The sequence below is a fragment of the Strix aluco genome, chromosome 4 (assembly GCF_031877795.1).
Source record: "Strix aluco isolate bStrAlu1 chromosome 4, bStrAlu1.hap1, whole genome shotgun sequence".
Taxonomy (NCBI): domain Eukaryota; kingdom Metazoa; phylum Chordata; class Aves; order Strigiformes; family Strigidae; genus Strix; species Strix aluco.
Genome location: NC_133934.1, coordinates 11,870,545 through 11,894,012, shown reverse-complemented (window position 1 = coordinate 11,894,012; position 23,468 = coordinate 11,870,545). Strand labels below are relative to the sequence as shown.

The 23,468-nt window shown below is 42.1% G+C and overlaps 1 protein-coding gene across 1 annotated transcript; it reads left to right on the top strand.

The window, feature by feature from the left end:
- The first annotated feature begins 14,860 nt into the window (after positions 1-14,860).
- Positions 14,861-22,019, top strand: GPR78 (G protein-coupled receptor 78). The gene is made up of 3 exons (XM_074821353.1): positions 14,861-15,573; positions 16,097-16,210; positions 20,008-22,019. The coding sequence occupies exons 1-3, from the start codon at positions 14,906-14,908 to the stop codon at positions 20,243-20,245; spliced, it is 1,020 nt and encodes a 339-aa protein (XP_074677454.1). The 5' UTR covers positions 14,861-14,905; the 3' UTR covers positions 20,246-22,019.
- The last annotated feature ends 1,449 nt before the right edge of the window (positions 22,020-23,468 follow it).

Here is a 23,468-nt window from a genome sequence, read left to right as displayed (position 1 = left end):
AGAAATCTGACCTTACACACATTCTGTTCTCAGGGTATTATTTCATTATTTTTACCCTGGTTTAACTCATGCTATTCAAAATCACTTGTGAAGCATATCCCCCACTGACACACCAGTCCTGGAAGACTACTGTGCAGTTTGCTTCACCTTCCCTGCAGGGACCACTGAAGCTATCACATTCTCTGGTACTACACATAAGAGACAAAAACACCTTTGATGAGATTTTTTTTTTCCAAAATGCTGACCCTACTGATTATTAACTGTTTGCACAGTACATGGGGTAAAAAAATCAATCACAAATTATTTCTTTTCTTCCTAAGAAAATATGAGACATTATTTTGGGTTGAAATGATTTCAGGATCCACTGGACAGTCCATTTTCTTCTTATAGCATAGCTGAGAAGGCACTGAATAGAGAAAGGTTAAGAAGACTAACCCTTGCTTTGCAGATGTCGTTTCTTTTTTTGATGCAAGCATGATTTTTTCCAAGTCACAACAGGACACCAATGAAAACTGGGACCCTAAATGCCTTTGTAAATCAAAGTGAAACTGTAAGTGAAAATTAAAGGGTTCCATGCTTAAATATGCATGTCTCTGAAAATTTCCCTCATCACCCATTCTAATATAAATGTGTGAAGGGAAAATTGAGGATGTTACATATTTAGAGTTCAGTAAGCACTTGGCACTGTGTTTCATGAAATCTTACTGCTAAATTAATTCAGATTGGCTTGGATAGCAGCATACTCATGTGGGCTGAAAACTGCCTGACAGATTGTAAACATGTGGCAGTGATAAAGAGTCCTCCTTCTACAGCATTAAAGATATGTGTCTAGTGGCATATACTGTAGGGACTGCAACTAATCAAATCTCATTATGTTTTATTAAGAGTACAAACATCTTCAATATTAGCTGAAAAGAGAGACACAAATCTGGAAAGACTGGAATATATATAGCTTTGCAGAAGTTTATTAATCTTTTTGAGGTCTAGAGATCAAAAGTCCTGAAAAGAGTAGAAATACAGGGCTAATACATTAAAAATAAGATTAATTTGGATGAAAAAAAGAAAAAAAAAAACCAACAACAAAAACAACCCCCACCTAATGAACTTAATTATTATAAAAAGTGCAATGAAAGGCACAAGACTGGAAAAGTGTAATGATTTATTGACAGTAATTGAGAAGTACATTATACAAAACTTTGCAATATGATACAGGAACAAAATAAGTCAGTGACTTCAGAGTGAGTATACAAAGTCATGATGTAATGGACTGATTTCTTTGTGATGATAACTATTAATCATGCTGGTCAGAATTATTCCACTACTTTTGCTTGAAATCCTCTTCTTTCCCCTATAGAACATAAAAAATCAAATGGCTCTTCTGTTGTCAGGTGGCACAGCAGTTTGTATAGTGAAGTTCTGAGCCGCCTCTTGGCATTGCAGAAAGACAATGAATAACACAGACGCCTTTTCTCTATAGCTCCAAGATGACTATATCCTTCCTAAAGACTGTATTCTTCATATTACCTGAAACACATCCAAGGAAATTCAGAGAAGTAAAACAAACAAACAAAAAAATGAACCGTGTTTGACTGCAAGGAAAAACCAAAACAACCAAACCTGCAGAATTTTGTAAAAAATGAAGAGATACTAGGTGTTTTCCTCCTTGAAAATATTTAGAGACATTTTATTCCATTACAGGCTCAGTGAAATCCACTGGAAAACCTGAGTGAAAATAAACATTTTTCATGCTAATGAGAATTTCCTTAGCATTCAAATTATGTATTTTGCAAATACAAAGACAAACACAATCCCTAGGCTGAGAAGCATGTAAATTAAGAATCATTTGACAATCATTTCATTGTAGTTTTACTCTAACACAACCTTATGATATATCAGCTGTTCCATAGGACCTTCCCAAATGCTAGATCTTCAGCTTGTGATAAATCTGAGTTCCTCTTCGATGAAAGAGGAGTTATTAACTAAATAACAATATTGCATAAATAAATGGGCACCATTGATAATTGGTACCTGTATAGAATGATGACATAATAAATGACACTATATATTTGCACTCCCATTAAACTTATTTCACCATGTGCAAAAACTTACTGTTACACCCATGTCTTGGGATTTCTACAGCTACAAAGGATGCACCCTTTTACTGTCAAAAAATTGGGTTAAAAGCTAGCAGGTGATCCTGTACTCATAGGTATTGTAATGTAAGCTTTTACTGATAGGTGTTGGGGGATGCTTCTGCTTCACATGTAAAAGAGGGAAGAAAATGTAGGTTTGATCTGTCAAAGTATGGAGTCTTTCTGGTGAATGGCTTAATACATTCATGAAGGGAATGAACCAAGGTTCAAACCCAAGGTAATGAAGAATGCTATAACCAGTTGAGTATCTTGATCTATTATGGCCTTATTTGTTCCATTCTGACTGTTGCTGTCCCATCTTCCATCCAATTCTCAAACAGCTGTTTAATAGACAATAGTACTTACCAGTCCATGTTTGGGTACAGTTTCATAACAAACAGGCCTCCAATGTATTCAGCTTGACAAAATGGTTGTGAACCAGTTTTGAAACTGAACTTTAATCTGAACAAAGCAAAAAAGAATGTCTAGGTTAGTCCACTAATTAATGCCACATACATTTATATAACTCCACTGCTACTTCTACTCTTTTTTTTCAGATATGTGGACAATAAACACATACATTGGCCAAATAACCAATTTGCTTTTAGCCTGGACTGGCAAGGCAGAGAGGTTTTCTTGTTAATCATCATTCATTAATGCTTAGCCAGCTGAAAAGAACCCTGAATATGACACCCCTTGCTTTCCAGCATTAATGCTATAAATTGAGAATAATTAAAGGCAATCAATGATGGGAGAATTAGATGCTGGGATGCTGCAGCTTATTCTCAGTGTGGCCAAATATATACATTTCCAGAGGGGAAAAAAAAGACTTAAAATTCTGACATATTTTTTTTCTGTTACTTGTATCATGCAAGGACAGAGGACAGAGCTAGCAAAAAAAAAAAAAGTATAAACCAAACTACAGAAAGATAAATAAAATGCAAATAAACAACTAAACCAAATAACCTTGAACTGGATCATTTTGACATTATTTCCCCCAGTTAACACAGATTCTTCCTCTGCATTCAGCATTTTGATTATAAACTTTTTTTTATATTTTGTTTTCATCTTATTTTTTTGCTACTGAAACAGGAGGTAAGCACTATCAGTTTAACCAGAAATGATGGTTTGTCCTTGTCTGTAGACCCACTTGGAAAAGCAAGGTACTTGCTTAGTCACTGCAGTCTAATCTTACTGAGTGCCTTTGGGAACCAGGAAACTGAGGCTTCAGCAGAGCTGCTGGCCTAAGCACTGCTGGAAAGCTGCACAGCCAGCTGAGCCTGGAATGAGAAAAGGGAATGGGTATGAGCTGATCACCTATCTATTGGAGAGGGGGAAACATCTCTCTCAGATCTGCATATTGTTTTGCTGTTACCTGGAATCATCAGGGACTTCATCAGATTAAAAGATACAAAACTGGTTTTGTACCACATTGAAGAAGGAACAGGAGTAAAGCTTGCAGGTCAGGAAGCCTCCCCATGCCTCCAACAGCCACGAACATTATCTTAATAATGCTAGTCTTATAAAACATTACACATTGTTTTATGAGACTGTGACTCTTGTTTCTGTTACAAGATTGCTCCTCACAGCCTGCAGAATAGTCCTGCATGTCACTCATATTCAAAAACATCATTTGGAGATTTTGAATGTAGAAATGGCCAGATTTTAATCATTACTTTCATAAAAGTTTTTTTTTCTCCAACAATGGAATACGGTTGTCAGTTTTTCTTTGTGAGCCATTTATTATAAAAATCAATTTACATAAGAGGCAATTTAAAGTTGAAAAATACCATCAAATTATTATGTTTCTTAGAGAATATCATGGGAAATTGATTTTGGTCTGCGATATTTAATACCTTGATCAGGGACTTGGGAGATAAAATAAGATCACTGACAAAAGCTTCAGCTCAAAAAGAGAATGGAGATAAGTAACAATGAAGAGGAGAATAACCTAGAATGGTCCAGATCAGTCAGCTAAATAAAAACCACTATACAGTATATGCTTTAAAACAGCCAGCGTAAAATCATACTTGTGGGGCCATTTAATTTAGTTTATATTGTTAAGAAAGAGCCCTCTGAACTTGGGAAGTACTGTAAAAAGGATTTTCAGATAACTTTGAAATCACTGCTGCCATAGTGTGATGTTGTTTAATATAAACCTTCAGCGTATAACAGAGTATCTCCATAATCAGTGTGGTGGGTATTACCTGTTGTGAGCACATCTGTGCTTAATTGTGATTTCCATTGTGGAAGACACACATTCAACTGGAGAGGACTCAAATTAAGGACTGGAATTTGGTGAACATATTCTGTTAGTTTACAGTAGCAGAATTAAGGCAACTGACTCTTTAATCTGGTGAAGAAATGTATAAGCAATCCCCTGGCTGAAGCTAAAGCTGAACACATGCAGTTCAGAAATGAGCCATACCTTTTGCAACAGTAGGAGCAAACAGCCAGAACAAATTTGGTATATCACTTGTAATACATTCTCTGCACAAGATATTTTTGTCATCAAGACTGAATTTTTATTTATGCTGTAGTCCAAACAAGATAATATCATAGCCACTTTTGACAGACTGTCAAAATAAATTATCACAGCTGTTCCCTTTATTTGGTTTTATGATCTATAAAACTTCTTAATATACCTTGATTATTGATTTTTAACATTCACTAATTAAAAAAACCAACACAGCTTTCAAGACAATACTGCCTTTTAAACTGCTATGCATAAACCTATTTAAAGTTAGCAAACACTTTGTTTTCAAATACAATTATGCAATATAATTGGAAAGGAATAGCACATACACAATCTGAAAGACCACGGAGAACTTTATAAAATGAACTTAAAGAGCTGTTCCTGGCACATTTTTACTAGATGTATCCATTCATAAATAATGAGAAAAGCTGCTCATAAGTGTCCTGTTTACTAAGGCCAGCAATTGGTTATGTCAACATATTGTCATGGTCTGTGATTACTCTTCTGCAGCAGAGCCCATATTTCATGTAGTTTATTCCCACTCCACAATGACTAGTGTTCGAGGTCCATGCCTGCCCCCCATTCCATGCAGCGCCCAAAGGCTAATCACCGAGGTCCAGCAAGCAGCATATCACCTACTCCTGCTCTGAGCAAAACCTCTCCCCACTGACCTGGCACATTTCTCAGCTGATATGGTGCTTCCTTCCCATCACTCACCCTGAATGATCAGGCACATGACCAAAAATGACACTATCTCATGCTCATAGAAGATGGTTTTTAAGAAATGTATACATTTCATGTGTTGCTAGAAGAGCACTGAGAAGTATAATTATTTGCTGTTTCTATAAGGGTAATGTATAGGGCCCCCTACCAGGGTGGCACATCATAGACAGAGACTAAAAGACAGACATTTTAACCTCTCCTGCACATAGATTTGATGATGTAAATATGAGATGGGACACAGAAAATTGTGTGAGTATGTGGGAGAAGTAGAAGATGGGGTAAGGATGGATTAAAAAATACAAGATAACGAGAGTACAGGATGATGGCTGATAATCAAGAATGGACAGAAAGCAATTTTGTGAGACATTTCAAGATGTTAAATTTGTTTCTCTTCAATGACTGAACAAAATTAAAGCTTTCCAAATCTTTCACTAAACCGTAGACAAGAAATGGCTGCCTTCTGTTACCCAGCAATTTGGTTACTGGCCTCTGCAGGCTCAGCCCCCTGGGTTTAGGTTAAAACAAGACAGATTTTTTTACCCCAGATTACTCGGTCAGATTAGGGAATTAAACCCAATTTCCTATCCTAGATTTACACCTGAATTAGCCCAGCTAGTAGGGGGATTTCCCAACTCCTGAAACTTTTTTTGGGGGGGGGAATAAAGGCATTTTACAGATGCCTTTTCCTTTTTTTTTTTTTTTTTTTTTTTGAAGTTGCTGTGTCAAAAGTACCAGAAGCTGGTCATGTATTGGAGTGGCAGGGAGAGCACTCGGCAGCTCTAGATACCTGTTGCCCAGAACTGCTCTGTGTATGACAACAGACCAGTGTATTTTTACTTCCTCAACTCATTGCATGAAACTAGACAATGGGTACAAAGCTCTGCTTAGTTGTTTCCAAGACTACCGCTGTGTTAATGAAAACAATTATCCAGGAAAGAGGCAAAACCCTAAATGACCCTAAGAGCCACAAAAATGAACATAATTATGAAAAATAATAATTCAGAATTCAGAATAAATTAATAATTTGTAACTCACCTCCAAACAAACTGCAGAGGTTACAAAACTCAAGGGACCTCATCAGCATAAGGAGGAAAAAATGTTCTAAGAATAATTGATTTGCACTGGGCTCCTAAGTGAAGGTCAGACAGAGCACAGGGTAAGTTTTCTGGTACTTTTGAGCAGCTGTGCTGAGCCAGGCAAACAGAGAGCTTCAGCTATAGATAATCTTCCAGAGCCCTTGCAGGGAGAAGGAGCATGTGGCATTTCTTCTTTCCCTACCTGTGAAAGACCTACATGCCCATCAACCTCCCTCAGGACCAAGGTTTGAGGAAGCAACATGCAAAAATATTATGTGGGACGCAAGCAAGAGTCCAGCCCTAGGGTCTAGCCCAAGGGTTCACTCAGCCCCTGCTGCCACAGACATGGGAGAGGTCAGGGCAAGGTTATCCCAGCATAGTGTTTTGGGGACAAGAGCGCTTCCTGTGGCCTTCTAAATAGGTGGGTTAAGGGTAGGTGTAGGAGGAATGGCTTTAGAGGGCCATCATCCCCGGCCTGTGCTTCAGTTCCCCATTCCCATGCGTTTCTGATGATCTTACCAACTTTGGCAGCATTTGTTTGTGGCAGGGTTTCTGGCAGGACCGGGGACTGATTTGTTCCAATTGTCCAGATAAAAACCCATCCCAGGTAAGGGTGAGAGTGAGACCCATGGAGGGGTGTAATATTCTTCACTTCTGTGGTTCTGGTGGGAGACTGAGTCTCTCTTCTTGCATAATTGGAGGCAATGATTTGGGGCTACATGTTATTATTGTTCCTAAGCAACATCACTTGCTGTGGGAACCCCTGCTATGCCAGGGAGCAGAGTTTGCTTTATACAGTGTCAATTTTGTCCTGGCAGTTCCTTGATTTTCTTTCTTTGCCCTAATGAAAGGGGCGCTTTTTCGTGTTGGTTTTTTTTATAATACACTCAGTGAAACATGCAGTGAAAGGTGCGTGATAATAGAGACTCCGAGATAGCTGTGCATGCACAATAACCTGTGTTCACATTTAAATGTCTTAGCCCCAGAGAGTGTTTTTATGAAAGCAGCATAGTACAGGCCCTTTTATTACCTGCCAATTCCACTTCTTAGAGTGAAGTCGCTTCTGAGCCAGAGTATTTTCTGCAAGAACGTGTTCCTGCGGATGGATGTGGGGGTGGGTGGATGGGTGGGTAGGCAGGGGAAAGGGATGGGTGTGATGGGAGGACAGTACCTAGATATTACAGAATTGCTGTAGAAAATATCTTGCTATTTATTCCTCGAAGCAGATGGTGCCAGTTGATTACCTTCACCAACAGAAGCTGTACCTGTTAGCGGGGGTGTGAAGAAACCTTTCTGCAGTGATAGCTTAGGGAAAGGCAAACTACTGCTTAAGGTATTCAAGCAAAAACCTGCCACAGAAAGATTAATGTGTGAAAGTTGAAGGGCTGAGGCAGGGGAAAGCAGGGTCAACTCTATACAACACAGGGCTGTTGCCCTGAATTATGGGGACTGGTCTGCTGCATGGCCATGAGGGGATAAGTTATGTAACACATCCATCCCATAGGAGGGAATTTGCAGAGCTGAGAGGCACTGTGCCATAATGTCAGAGCAATTTGCTCCGCTGTGGCTGCTCTGGTCATGTCTGAGTTCAACCTGCGGCAACTTGCTCATCCTGCAAGTCCAGCTCTCTCTGTTACTTTGATTCAGCATCTGTTTAAACTGCTCCTGAGCAAACGGCTCAGGAAAGAGCTCTCGGCTGTGTGCATGCACTCCTATCCTTACAGCCATCCAAAGGGCAAACTTGCATTGCACATCTCTGTCCCTGAGCAGCTCAGCAGTGATCTCTGTCAGATCAGCCCTTCCACTGCACAAGGTGGGGTTAATTTCTTTCTTGATGTGTTTGCTGAGAGTGCTTTGTATAATAACTAACTATAACCAAATGGCTCCCATTGTAGAAGCTTCATACTGTTTCTACAGCCTTATATTTGATTGCTTTCATTTCCACTGTGTTGGTTTTCCCAGTGACTTTAACGGACTTATCTTGGGTTTGAACTGACTCAAGGAAAGCAGAATCAAACCATATGTGTAAGATGTGTGGGGGATTTTGAGCAAGTAAGGCAGGAAAAGGAGAATTTCGACAGTACAGCAGAACACATGCTGTTTTTTTCATATGTTGGCTCTTGGAACTTTACTGCAACAGTAAATAAATTGCCTCAGCGGTTTCTGAAAAATGCCATTTAATGTTTGCTGGCCCCTGGAAGTGCTAAACATTGTCACATTTGTTGAAAATGCCAGTAAAAGACTCCTGGGAATTTCATCCCCATGCCTGCAGCTTTGATAAGTTTTATTACAAGCTGGTGTAGTACAGCACTGCTAGTATGAACCACTGTGTTTGTGAGGCACTGTGGAAAAATAGCTAGAAAAATACACTTTAATCTTTATTCCTGTCAGGTTAAAATCTATTGATATACCAAAGCCTTAAGAAGTGCTCAAAATAGATGAAAATGGAAGGAGGCTACATGTGCTCTTACGCTGAGATTCAGTAGGAAAACACACCTTTTTATTTTTTCTCAAGGCTGCAGAAGAATTGTACCTTTGTCAAATGAAAAATTCTGATTATGGCCCAAGTCCCGAATATTCCATTAAATCAGGAGTAACTCTGTTGTAGAACTAGTCTGAGGAAAGAACTGGCATCATCCAGGTATTTTGAAGAACTTGACACTGAGTTATGGAAGACAGAGATTTAAGTTCTTGTGCCATTTGCTTGAGGGAAGAATATTCCTCCGTTAATACTTCAGACCTGCATTATAGCTGTAAAGCTGTTGGGTGTAAAACCTAGTTAGCTTTTGTTTACCTCCTGACACAAACTTTGTTGAAATCAATATATTTTTCTGCTCAGCAGAAGAGCATATTTTTGCATTCACATTTTTGCATTGTACTCTAGGAAAATCTGGTCAGCTTTATTCCAAAGCTAAATCTTACAATCTAGAATTCTGGCTCTACCTGCTGCCTTGTGTTGTAGAAAAGGAAGATAAAATGAATCGGTGGGAGAAAGAGGAAGCACAGACACATACCCATACATATAAATTTTTAGAATTTACAAATATTTAGAATTTATTTTTAGAATTAGGGAAAGGCAAACTACTGCTTAAGGTATTCAAGCAAAAACCTGCCACAGAAAGATTAATGTTATTAACTAATGATACTAGACTAATTTCATCTGAAACTGTTTTGAATTTTGTGAATACTTTACTATTTTACTTTCACCCTCCAGTATTTGTGCACTTCCATTTCCATTAAGAAACATCAAGAATAGAATCATAGAATCATTTCTGTTGGAAAAGACCCTTAAGATCATTGAGGCCAACTGTGAACCTAACACTGCCAAGTCCACCACTAAACCATGTCCCTGTGCACCACATCTGCACACCTTTTAAATACCTCCAAGGATGTTGAACCAACCACTTCCCTGGGAAGCCTGCTCCAGTGCTTGATAACCCTTTTGGTGAAGAAAGTTTTCCTAATATCCAATCTAAACCTCCCCTGGTGCAACTTGAGGCCATTTCTCTCATCCTGTCACTTGTTACTTGGGAGAAGAGACTGACACCGCCCTCACTTCAACCTCCTTTCAGGTAGTAGTGATCAGGTCTCTCCTGAGCCTCCTTTTCTCCAGACTAAACTCCAGTTCGCTCAACTGCTTCTCATAAGACTTGTGCTCTAAACCCTTCACCAGCTTCGTTGCTCTTCTTTGGACACACTCCAGCACCTCGATGTCTCTATTGTCATAAGGGGCCCAAAACTGAACACAGTACTCAAGGTGTGGTCTCATCAGTTATTGTTATGGTATTTTTACCTGTTTCTTCAAAACTCAGTGCTATCCTCCAACCCCAAATATTTTCTACTCGAAATATTTTGAGATGAATTTGTAGGAATGTAGGAATATGTCTAGTTTGCATAAACACAAACATGAGCCAAAGGATTTTTGCAAGTGTATAGTTTTAATACAGCTGCAAGATTAGCTGTTGCACTATGAGATTTTTCATTACAATATTTAAGCAATTTTGAAGTAATTTCAGTCAGCAGAACTGTTGCATGGTTGAGATCCATATTTCTTTTTCTCTTCTCACTTCCCAGATAGTTATGATAAATACACGTGTGTTACTGCTCCATTTTTTTCCCTGTAAAGTAGGGTCTACAGGAGGAATGTGTAGACTTTTCAGTTTGGCTTTATTCCATTCAGGAAGGTCTTTATGACAGCTATTCCACAAGTGGTAAATATGCCCACTGGAATTCTGCCATGGGAACAATGTTGCACAATTGTATCAGACTGATGAGTCAGGCCTCACATCTTTTCTGAAGAGACTAACAGCATGTCAGTTATTATGTTATACTATCTACTGCTTATTTGTCTTATTGTTCCAGAAAGAATAAAGGCTGTGTTAGTCTAGCAGGTAAGGACACCCTGCTTGCTCAAAGACCCTATAGTTCATAATAAAGCAGGACTCTGAAAAGAAACAGAGAACAAAAAAGAACGAGGGAATAAAAAAAAAAAAAAGTTGCTGTTGAGTCTTGATGGACTGAAGGACTCCAGCTTCACTAAAGCTTAATTCACTAAAACTAATGCAACAACAATAACACACCTGCTGCCGTTGTGGTGGTAAAAAGATATTTCCATGTGTTGGTCGGGAACTATGAGTACCAGAGCATACTGAAAAATTTCATGGGTATTGACCATTCTTGCTCACTTCTGAAATGGGTCACTTTTTAGCAAGTGGCCTAGAAGTGAAAAGCTTTGTTCTTAACATCAATTCTATGAGTCATTCTATTTTCACCCATATTGGTTAATATAATTTAATTTCCCTCTCTTCACATATGAGAATCTGGGGGAAAGGGTTGCTTTTCTCTGTACTTGCAAATTATTTGATATAATTTGTGTGAGATTTACTTCTTTCATGGTACTTTCTTAAAATTAGAGCCAAATTAAATGTGTTCCTAGCCATTGCCTAGCATTGATTAGAGCTGAATTATGCTCAGTTGTGATCTACACTGAAATTTGCATAACACATCTCTCCTGGAGTGACACTAAAGGGAATTTGAATCGTCCCCTATTCCTTTCCAGTGAATACAGTTCATTAACCATTAAATCCAATAAGTTGTGGTCAATATTTAGAACAGATGAACGTGTAGATTTAATGAATGATGCAGCTATTAGAATAAAAGTCTCAGGTACTTACCAAATCTGTGCTGAATAGTCTATGTCTATTAAAGGACAATTAATGACAAGCACCTCTTTTTTTTCCTTTCCTTATTTATATTGCAGCAGCTTCCACAGTCCCCAGTTTCAATCAAGACAGCATCCTTGATTATGAAAGTAAATATTGTAATATGTTGATTGGGAAAATATGTGTGTTTAGTATGATCATTATGAACATTTGCAGTGATTTACATATGTCTGCTTATATGTAAAAAGATAGCATGAGTTTTCAGGGGCTAAGGTCACAGATGCCTACTTTTGCAAACCCACAGTGGCAAGTTCAAGCCCTCTGGTCTCACACGAGTGACTGTTTTCAGCCTCGTAAGCTGTAAATGGGCATTTGAACATCAGTCTGTAAATGGGAAAGGATCAGCAGAGGACCCACATCCCACAGGAAGTTATGCATATGCTTAACTTGTCCCGTTGACAACCATCCACTCAAAACAAAGGGGGAAATCTAATAATGTTATTCCTACTGGGTTCTCTGAGCCCAGGATATAGTTGCAGGGGAGCGTACAATTCCCTGTACATGTGAAAAAGCAGAATAATTTTTCTCCTGGCTTTCTGTTACTTCCCATCTTTTTTTTGTTTTTTGTCTTATTTTGATGTGTTCTTTCTGCATTAGTTTTCAGAAACAATTAATTCTTCATTTGAAAAGGCTGTATGAGATAAATTATGTGTGTATGTGTGGAAGAGAAAGAAAGAGACAGGAGTTGCCTTCTGTCTAGATCCAACAGGAAATAGCTTCTCAAGCAGCTATCACAGTAAGTGAACAGCATATCTAGGTTGTCTCTGATGATATAAAATAGCATCTACCCCACCTGACATCACTGCACAGACAGCCTCTAATCCGAGATGGCTAACATAAAAGCTCCCATAACCTTGTGATGCTATCAAATGAAAGGTAGGTCATAGATGGCTTCTGACCAGTAGGAACCTTAAGAATTGCTGCTGTGAGGGAGGGAGTATTGCAGAACCTGTGCTCTGCATGGATACAGCCAGCTTCTCCCACTATGGTTCAGTTCTTCCCAACCCTCTGTGCAGGTCTGGCTCTGCAGTGTTGGTTCCCTGATGATAGAAATGCAACAGCTGAACTCTGAGAGAGCTGGTATTATCATGTTTTTATAGATTTTTTTTTTTTTCTGAAATGCTTACACATCTATATATTGGGGTTATGTTTGTCAAGCATAAGCACTGTCAAATGTATCCACTCTTTTTTAACTTAAGAAATGACAGCTTTCTGATCAAAGAAAACATTCATTTTCTTTCCATCCTGAGGAATAATACTGTGCTGGTTCTCTTCCAAATAAAACATCTCATGTCTTGTTGTTTTCTCCTTCCTTAAGACGTATAACTTAGCATAGCAAGCTTTTCAATTAGGGCCTGATCCAAAACTTCTAACTGCTATTGGAGGAAAAAAACCCAACATTGCCTTCAGGCTCTTTCAAGCAGTTTTATATGCAGTTAGTCACACTTGCGTGACAAGGCTATGTTGTGGGGACAATATACACAATACAGCATTTCCTTGGGATATTAATAGACATTTTGGATAGTGGGAAAGCTACTTTTCCTTTTTCTTCATGTCAGTTCTGGCGATCAACTGTAAAATGTGACAGTGATTAGACATGGCAGCTTTCTTCTGTACCAGTGTTTTGATGCTCCAAAACTCATTCCCTCTTCTTTTCTTTTCTATTTATTTGGTTTTTAATCTAAGACAAAGATTCATGACATCTTTGGGAATTAGCTGTGTGATCCACTTTCCTGACAGGTGCAGAGGAAGAATTTCTGGCCTCTTTCACATCTGTCTTTTCAGCTTTTGCCACAACGTGATAACTGAAAGAGCCTTTCTTACCATCATACTGTTGTGTTAACAGTGTAAATGGAAAGTGGTAAGAGAGACACTAGTTTTCAACCCTAGCCAGCACCTCCCTAATGTGGGCATTTGTTCAGCCAGCTGGGGCTTTAAAAGTGTGGGTCCAAGTGGCCAAAGTGAAGTCTTTAACCAAGCAACATCCCTCTTCATTGGCCGATGAGAACAGTGTGAATACCCGGAGGGCAACCATAGTCCCTCTCGGCGCTATGAAATAAAAGGGGGGAAAGGGCAAGTCATTCCTCAGATGGCGGGGGGAAGCCTTCCAAGGGGCACAGACGCTATAGCTTTTCCACAGGTTCCAGGCACGCTGGGTGCAGCCGGTGTGCTCAGGGTGTGCCTGAGCACAGCGCAGGGGCTAAACTGCTAGAACTCGTCGCCAGGTCTGATCCTTCTCGAGCTGCGCATTAGTGGAAAGTTGGGCTTCCTGTTGCTCTCGCTTGCGGTCCGGGAGTGGATCAGAGCGACTCCGCGATCCCGGGCTGAGCCTGTGCCTCGCAGCCGCCCGTCTGCGCATGAGTCGCCGCGGGAGGCTCCGCGGCTGGAGTATTTCAGGGGCTGGGCACCGGGGGAAGATGCTCAGTGCCTGAGGAGGCCGCGCGCCCGGCGGAGGGGGGACCCGCGGCGGCGGGGCATGGAGAGGGCGCCGGCGCGGGGGGCACCGCGGACCGCGGCCTGAGGCGCGGGCGGGCCGCCCGGCCGTCGGGGCAGCGCCCGCTTCAGCACCGCGGACAGCGCGCACCGAGCACCGCGCCCCCGGCGCCGGCTGCGCCTGCAGGACCCGCTGACCCCGGACCCGCTACCCCCGGCTCCCCGCTGCCCCCGGCCCCTCTGCCCCCGGCCCCGGCTCCCCGCTTGCCGCCGGCTCCCCGCTTGCCGCCGGCTCCCCGGTGCCCCGGTCCCGCTGTCCCCGGCTCCCCGCTGACCCCGGCTCCCCGCTGCCCCCAGTCCCGCTGCCCCGGCCCCGGCTCCCCGCGCCCCGGCTCCCCGGGCGCCCCGGGCCCGCTAGCTCCAGCTCCGATTCGTGGGTGCCCCGACCTGTCCTCTACCTCCGGCTCCGGCTGCCGGGTACCCCGCCGCCCCTACGCTCGGCTCCAGCCCCGCTCCTCCCGGACCCCGCACCGCCGCTACCTGGCACCGCTCTCCGGGTCCCGCTGCCCCGCCGGTCCCCTCCCCTCTTCCCCGGCCGCCCGCCCAGCCCCGCTTCCCTCGCCCCCCTCTCAGCAGCACCTTGGGCTCTGCTCCCCGCCCCCTGCTCCTCTCCTACACCCCGCTGCCCCCGGCTCTGCTCCCCGCTCCCCCGGCCCCTGCCCCCCGGTCCGCGCCGCCGGCAACATGCGCGGGCGGCCGCGGGCGGCGGCAGGCGAGGCTGCGGTGCCGGCTCGGATGCCCCCTTCCTCCTGCCCTCGCCCGCGCCAGGCGACCCGCTGAGACATGGACTTGGCAGGCGTGCTGGTGGCGTTGCTCCTCGTGCTGGTGCTGGTTGTCTCTCTGCTCTCCAACCTCCTGGTGCTGCTATGCTTCGTCTACAGTACGGAGATCCGCAAGCAGGTCGCCGGGGTTTTCCTGGTGAACTTATCCTTTTGCAACCTGCTCCTCACCGTCCTGAACATGCCTTTTACCCTGCTTGGGATCCTGAGGAACCAGCAACCCCTCGGGGGCTGCGTCTGCAAAGCGGTGGGTTTCCTGGAAACTTTCCTGACTTCCAACACGATGCTGAGCATGGCAGCGCTCAGCATCGACAAATGGATTGCCGTGGTGTTCCCCTTAAGCTACACCAGCAAGATGCGGTATAAGGACGCTGTGATCCTGATGGGCTACTCGTGGCTCCACTCCCTCACCTTCCCCTTGGTATCCTTGTTTTACTCGTGGGTAGATTACAGCAGCGTTTATGCCTCTTGCACCTTGCACCTGAAGGAAGAGACGGAGCGGAGAAGGTTTACAGTGTTCACCATCGTCTTTCACTCCACCAGTTTCATGCTGTCGCTGGTGATCTTGTGTTTCACCTATTTAAAGGTGTTAAAAGTTGCCCGGTTCCACTGCAAGCGGATAGACATTATTACGATGCAGACTCTGGTTTTGCTGGTGGATATCCACCCCAGGTAACTCGTGCGTGTTCGGATTCACAACCCCGGGGCACTGGCGGCAGGTGGAGAGGACGTCCTGCTCCCCAGCAGCCTTTCCTGCCCTCCCTCCTGCCCCCGGCACATGGCGAACGCTTCTGCCTCTAGTTTCAGGCGCTGCTTACAGTGCCAGGAGACGGTGGCTTGTGCGTTCGTAGCCGCTTTGTTTAAATGCTAGTCCCGCTCGCCGGGTGCTGCCGCTTGCCCGAGCCCCCTTTAACAGGGAGCCGCTGCTCTGGTGAGTGCGATCGTCCCTAGGCTCGGGGGGGGCCGGGGCTGCCCTCCCCCCAGGGCTGGGGCTGCCGTCCCCTCTCCCGGGGGCTCGGGGGCTGCCCTGCCCTCCCCCGGGGGGCTGCCCTCCCCCCGGGGCCGGGGCTGCCCTGCACTGCCCTCCCCCGCCCCGGGGCCGGGGCTCTCGGCCCGGGAGCTCGTCGTCTCCCTCTCCCCTGGGCTCACTTCTCCCTTCTTGCCTTAACCCACCGACTGCTCTTTTCCCTTGCAGTGTGAAGCAGCGCTGTCTTAATGAGCAGAAACGGAGGAGGCAGCGGGCTACCAAGAAAATCAGTATTTTTATAGGGTCGTTCGTGATCTGTTTTGGTCCTTACATTATCACCAGGTTAGTATTGCTTGTTGGGGTGGGGAGCTTTCTGGGACCAGTATGATGCACAGGTGCCCGGGGCGGGGGAGGTGGGCTACAACTAATTTTGGGGTGCCAGAGACTGATGGGCACCCGGGGCCGGCTCTGAGGGGCAGAGCGCACACACACACACACACACATGCACACACACATGCACACACACAGAGTCATGCCAAACCTGCCCAGCCCGCTGGGCAAAGCCTCGGCAGCCCCTGGCTCTCCTTTCCTCATTGTAGCCAGGTCTGGGCACCTCTGCCAAGAGCAAAAGGCTTTTAGGACAAGTACCAGGAATTAATTACATGCCAGTGGGAGATGAAAGCAGTTTAAAAGACTCACCACCCTTCCTTATTACCACAACCCAAGCAATAGAGAGGAAAGCAGACAGCTTTTCCTGATTAACGCAGGTCTTTTTTTTTTTAAAGGCATAAGGCCAAGCTTGCTGCTATTGGAAGCTGAGGTGACATAGTTTAAATTTATCCAGGTTGATAATTTGTCAGATAAGCTTTGTGTCTGGAAACATTAATGTCTGTAAATATATTGCTAATGATGCAGCATGGCTTTGTGATGAGGTGTAAGAGTTATCTCCCAGGAAAACCAATAATTAGACTTTTTAAATGTATAGAAAACACCATGCTCCTCAACTGGCCAGAATTATTGGCATCCACCCTGGTGGTTTGCACCTTTTTAAGTAGTCATGCATCATTCTCATTCCGTACTTGTATAGTCTTTATACAACATATGGTTATTATTTTTAAATCTTGCATAAATCAGTGAGCTGGAAGCCAATGTATCTATACTGAATTGCAGCACCTCAGGATTTAGCCTTTCATCTCTAAACTAAAATGGGCTGTATCATTCACAAGTGATTTTTTAAAATATCTCTCACTTCACAGTGTGTTCAAGACACCCTTGAAGAGTATTGACTTCTGTCAAGGAAGGTGCAGTAGTCTGCAAAACCAATCTAGTGAGGGCTTCCTCAAGGTTGCTACCAAGCTGCCAGGGTCTGCAGCCACGCCAGTTTACAGAAATCCACCAGCTTTAGTGCACTGATCTTACACAGTTACATATATACAGGCCATTTATGATCACTGTCATTGCCTTTTTCTTACATAGGTAAGGGGACAGATTTGGGCCAGCGCACAAAAATGACAATGTTTTTTAACCTTTAGGATGACATTTTTTTCAGTTCCCATTTATATGCTGAAAGGGAGTCCTGACTGATTGCCTGGATAACTGCTTTTTTTTCCTGCAGTTGAAAGGATTATTACAAATATTAACATTACATCACAGAGTTAAAAGGTTAATTGATCACTGTTCAGTACATTCTGAGTCATTTTCTATTCACTTTTGCCATAATCAGGATATAATTATATTGTGCAAAGTGGATTTTGCCATCTTCTCTCCATCCGAACATTACTAAGTTCAGCAAATTCCAGCATTGCCACATTTTTCAGGGTGGAGATATTTCTCATAAACTTCTAAAATAAAAGTGACTTCCTTCTTCAGACCTTGCATTTAGTAAATGTGAGATGGTGCGTTTCCTGTGTGTGACAAACTGGTACCTCATGTGTCACTACAGAGAAGACTGAGGGTTGGTTTATGTAAACGTGTCAAGGTACAGCTTCTGTCTCAGTCACAAGGACCGAGTTGGTTCAGTGACAGCAAAATGAGAAGTATTTGGGGAGGACATCCTCAAAGGCTCTTTGCCTCAAAGGCAAGACAGTGTCCAGGCAGCACTAGATAAAAGGTGGTGGTGGAGGTGGAGGACTTGGTACCATGCCTGTTTCTCCATTCTTGCCCCATTCTGGTCTTTAGGGGGGTGGCAGTGAAGCAATCTCTAGGGAGGCAATGTGAAAGATATCCTCCATTTTCTTGCTCTTTGGCCTGGTGACTCAGGTTGTGTTGTGAGCTCAGTATTTGCTACTCATTTCAGAAATGTGAATGAGATTATGATCATTAGCAATATATTCGTCTGTTCACTAAGAGCCAACAGATGAATTTCATCTTTTTTGTAACAGCACTGAAAACAAGAAAATGATACTAAGATGCATTCAGATGGATATTTCTAAGGCTGACTTGATTTGACCAGGCCCTTTATCTTATTAAAATCTGTGTAATTTTTCTTCTGTTGGCTTCAGTGCAATTATGTTTTGGCCCATAATACTTTAAAGGGATCATACAGTAATACATCTATTTTCATGACTGAAAGATACCTTACTCTTCCCTATTTAGTGTCTTTACAAAAACATCAATCATGTAAATATCAAATGTATATTTCTTGTATTAGGAAGATATACAGGATGGGATAAACCTATGCAACCATGCAGCAAGTGTCATTTATTGTACATTTATTTATTTCTCTTGTTTTGTGTCTTCCTGTTCTCTCTGTTTTGAATTCACTGGAATTTTTTCCAAGCAGCTTCAAACAGAAGTCACCTGGGTTTTAAATGCACTTACCGTAGGAATTATTTCCCTTTTATGCATACAAATGGGAAATTTTCCTGTCAGAGTTCAACCATTTGTGGCAATGTTCAGTCCTAGTGGTCATAAGTCAGCTTTTCTATGCGGAAGGATCAAAACAGCTTCAAAAGTCAACGCCCTGCAAGTTGGGAGCTCTGCACTTTGGAAAGAGGCCAGAAGGTTCTTCAAGCCTTGAGAAAACTTCTGATCTTACATCTTCAAACAGTGATGTTTTAGGGTACAGAAAAGGGCTGTTTTATCTCATGGTACTTTTTTTTTTCTTCTGGAATGAATATAGCAAAATAGTATATTCTTGCTCCTGCAAAAGGTTTCACAAAAGATGTACAGATAATAAAAACTTCTCATCCTGGTCTTTCCACCTTCCTGGAGAGTTTGTCCACTGCAGATGAGCTGTATGCCAGACATTTGCTGGAACACTCTGAAGGTTTGCTCTCACTTCTGTGGAAAAATTGTTTAACCTAGTTGCAGTTTCTCCCCCCATGATTAATACACCCATCTCAACAGAGGTGCTGAGGCCACTAATCATCCGTGAAGCACAGACCAGGAGACACAGGTCTGGAGACAGCTGACTGGTCATATAATGATGATAAAAGTGTTGTCTTCTTGTTTTCTTTGGCCAAACTAGCGGTCAGCCAAGTGCACGCAGAAACTCTCACAGGTAAGTACATGCAGCTGTGCTCTTAAGCATACTGTGGGATTGCAGGTGTCACCCAAATCTCTCTGAGATACTGCCGTGTTGTTCTTCATGCAAAACTTCTACATAGGTTGGCAGATATGACACAGGACCTAGAGGAGACCCACAACTTCCAGGAGCAGCAGCCTGATGCCAAGGGGGTTAGGCCTTAAATGTCTCAAGTGTCCCTAGACAACTGTTCAGTGAGCCTGGACGCCCCAAGTCACATGTGTCTATCTCAAGCTTGCCATGGGAGAGGGGCAGTCAATTATGTCACCAAGATTTTGACTACTTACCAGCACAACTCTCTACATTCAGAAAGTAAGAAATAAACTGCAGCACTTTCTTATCTCCGATGCATGGGAGCACTAACATTGAAAACACACTTCTTCTCTCTTTCCATAGAGGGAATGATTCTTGTCTCCCAGTGGCCTTGCTAGGAAAGTTCCCTTTGCCTTTATTGAATCCAAGAAGTAAGTAAGTACAGGGCCCTTCCCCTGCAGGGACCGTGTACTGTAAGAAAATAAGTGTTACTTTAATGTTTCATGAAGCTTGAGTTGAGCACTGGGCTCAGTGTGAATATAACACTCAAGTGTTTCCATCTCTCTTTAATGTTTAACAGGTTGATAGAGCTCCTTCCTTTTGTTACCATAAATTACTACTGGGGAATTATAAGCAAGTGCCTCACCTACAGTAAGGCTGCATCAGATCCGTTTGTTTATTCACTTTTACGTCAACAGTACAAAAAAGTTCTGATCAACATCGTCAATAGGATACTTAAGAGGGACCTGTATCCGTCATCGGGGTACAACAGCTCTCTCGACACTGAAAATGATTACTGCTTGCACAGAACAAACTAACAACATGAAAAGCATTCCACACCTGAGACAGGTGTTTGCTGCTGCTGGAAAGCTGCCTTTTCCCTCTCATGCTGACAGTGGTGACAGTGTCTCCAGGGTGTGAAAGCTGCATTGATGCAATGCATTTCATTGTGGACTTTCATGAAAGGCTCTTCCCTGGTCTTCAGCCAAGTACAATACATGGCAAAGCCTTGTCCCTGAGTGAATGGAGTCGGTTTGAGGGGGTTTAAGAGAGCCTTTGGAGGCTTTATTGAAGCTTAGAGAGCATTTAATGTTTCATGTCTGAAGACTTGGTATGTCTTGGAGCATTCCACATGCATCAGACATGATATTCCAGTGTCTTCTGAGATCACAGGAATCCCCAGTTTGGAAGCAGAGGTTGAGAGTCCTCTGTGCTGGGCACGTAACTTGGCAGCCCAGGATCTGCTCTGTTAGTTTTGAACATTACAAATAAGTCTTTTAATTGATTTATTTATTGTATTGGTGCCTCAAGTGAGTCAGCACTTTGAATCTGAGATTGTTGTTATTATTTATTACTAGGCATCATGATTGTAACATAGCCTTTAGGAAGTGGTACATATATTTGATATGCCAGTATTCTATCAAGCATAACCAAAGTCCACATATCTGAGTTACTAATATTTAGCACTTCAGTGGTATGTGATTACAATAACTGCAGCAACAGTAATGAAGACATATATGAAATTTAGTTAAATAGCACTGTAGTTCCATCACTGAGCTAGTAGTCCTACTCAAACAAGCTTTTATTCAGAAAAAAAAAAAATCAGTTAGACAGTAGAAGTGACAGATACCACTGTGTTTAATATATATTACTTCAGAAGCTACCTGTTTTCAAAGAACAGGCTAAAATATACTAATTCTTTTTAAGGGATATATAATGTGTAAAATGTTTCATGCATTGGCTATATTTGGTGGATTATAATAATATTGTACAATCTTTTCTTTTATAATGATCAATTACTCTGGTGATTTTAACTGATACCAAGAGATGTCTGAGAGATGCTATAACAGACCTGCTGCCAAATGCCCAGAAACACAAAGCTGCTTTATTATTATAGGTATTTTTCTTTTTTATTTATTTTTAAATCTAAACAGGCTTTGGAAAAATGGGATTTATTTTTGAACAATATTCCTTTGATTCTATAAGACATGAATCAAAATATTCTATGGCATTCAATAAGTTACTATTTTCTAATCAAGTACATAAGGGGAAAATTAAAGCAATTCTAAAGTATATTTTAAGAAAAAAAAGTAAAGACAGTAAAGAACACTTATTTTTTATGTAACAATGGACTTGACCCTATTATGCATTGAGAAGGCTATTCCTGGTCAAACTAAGCATATAAGCACGTGATTAGGCACAAATATAATTTCCTTTGAAGTTAACAGCTCTACTCCCATGCTGAAAATTAAGTACACACTTAACTGTTTCGTAAAATCAGTGTTGAGCAGTCAACACATCGAGAGGGTTTCTCCAACCATCCCACAATGAGGAAGGAGAGCATTTTATTGCAATCCCATTGAAGTCAAAGAAAGGTGATGCTGCGTAACAAATATAATGTTCTCTTATCTCCCGCTTTTAATCTCTGAGGCCTTTCTGATGCTTTTATTTTTCCCCATGCAAGTACCTTAGGCCTCTGTGTTTTGCATCTATAGTTCTGCCTGTGTTTAAATTGAATGTACTATAATGGTTTTGTCTTCTTAGTAAAGTATTTGTACTCTCTCCAATTTTGTGTAAATACAGTATTTCAGAAAAAAAAAAAAAAAAAGTTGTCTGTGGAATCTTTCCAGTTTTACTAACTTCCTGTCTGCCTCCACATGCCTCCCCCCTCTGCCATGCCACTACAAAAACCTGATGCTTCAGTATTTCATTTCAGCTGCAATTTAAGGACCAGACATCTCGGGGGGGGGTGTGCTAAATTTTCAGTTATTTTTTAGTCAGTTTTGTGCCAAAAAGTTTTGATAGACTACAGCATTTATCTGTGAATAAACATAAGTTTAATGATACCTATAATTGTTAGCTTACCTTTGGTTTCCTAAACAAAATGGTGCTCACTTTAAGAAAGGAACATGTGACATATAGTTAAGTGTATTAAATTGTCACCTCCAAGACATACAAATGAAATAAAGCTTTACTTTGATTTTTTTCTGTCTTAGTATCAAGAAAATAGTAGAGGAGAAAAAAATAATAAACTTTAAAGCTATTAAAATATAAGCCACATTTTAAAGGTATAAAGCAGGACATAATTAAACTGCTACATCTGCTATTGAGTTAATTAAAGAAGCTTATTCATGCCAGTTGAGGGTGTTTCATGCACACACTTTACAATACCACTCAATCTCACAAAGCATTGAACATTTCTGGAGGTGCTCAGGTTCAGATGGAAAAAAAAAAAGAGATTTTGAGCCTGTGCTGGGTGTTGCAGAACATTTTTTAGATTTTATTTCCATAGAGAATTAGGAAGCTAGTGTCTACAGTACGCTGTAAACCAGAAACTAAGGAAAGGTGAGGAGAGTTGTAGTCCTCTCACTCTTGATTTGCAATGAAGTTTAACTGCCTTGTTTAGCATTACCCAAAGGCATCTTCCTCTGCTCAGTATGCACAGCTAGTTCTGCAGGTAAATTTTTCTTTCTCCTTTCTCACCACCCCCACTCCTCTCCCCACCAGAAAAGGACTCACTTGACTCTTCTAACCTTCAGTGAGCGATCTCGGTTTTATTCCCCCAGATTCCTGATGTAGACAAAACATTTGTTAGCTTGGTGCTTCGCTCACCATGTTCTGGGTTATTCACAGACAAGAAGAGGTAGTGGAAACCACACTTTGCCCTCATTTTTTGGGATGTTGCAAAAAGGATCAAAGGATTTAGTGCTATACTGGAGGTGAGAACATCTATCTTACATGATGGGAGCATTCATCAGAGATAGCAAGGTTGTGTATACCCTCTTACTGACATTTTAGATCAAACAAACATTGGATACACAGTCCTGACAGTAGGGTTTAGTTTAGGTCAGAAGATTTCCAACAAAGCTGAGGTGTGATATCCAAAATGGTAACTTGTCAACTCAAAGGTAATGCTCCAGGAATCTTTATCTGGATCTCCTGCCCAATGGCCTGGAGCAGCTTTTGCTAGGAGACAGGAGACAGGCAAATAGCTGGCAGGTGTGTTGTAGAGTTTGAAACACCGTGAGGGTCAGCAGGAAC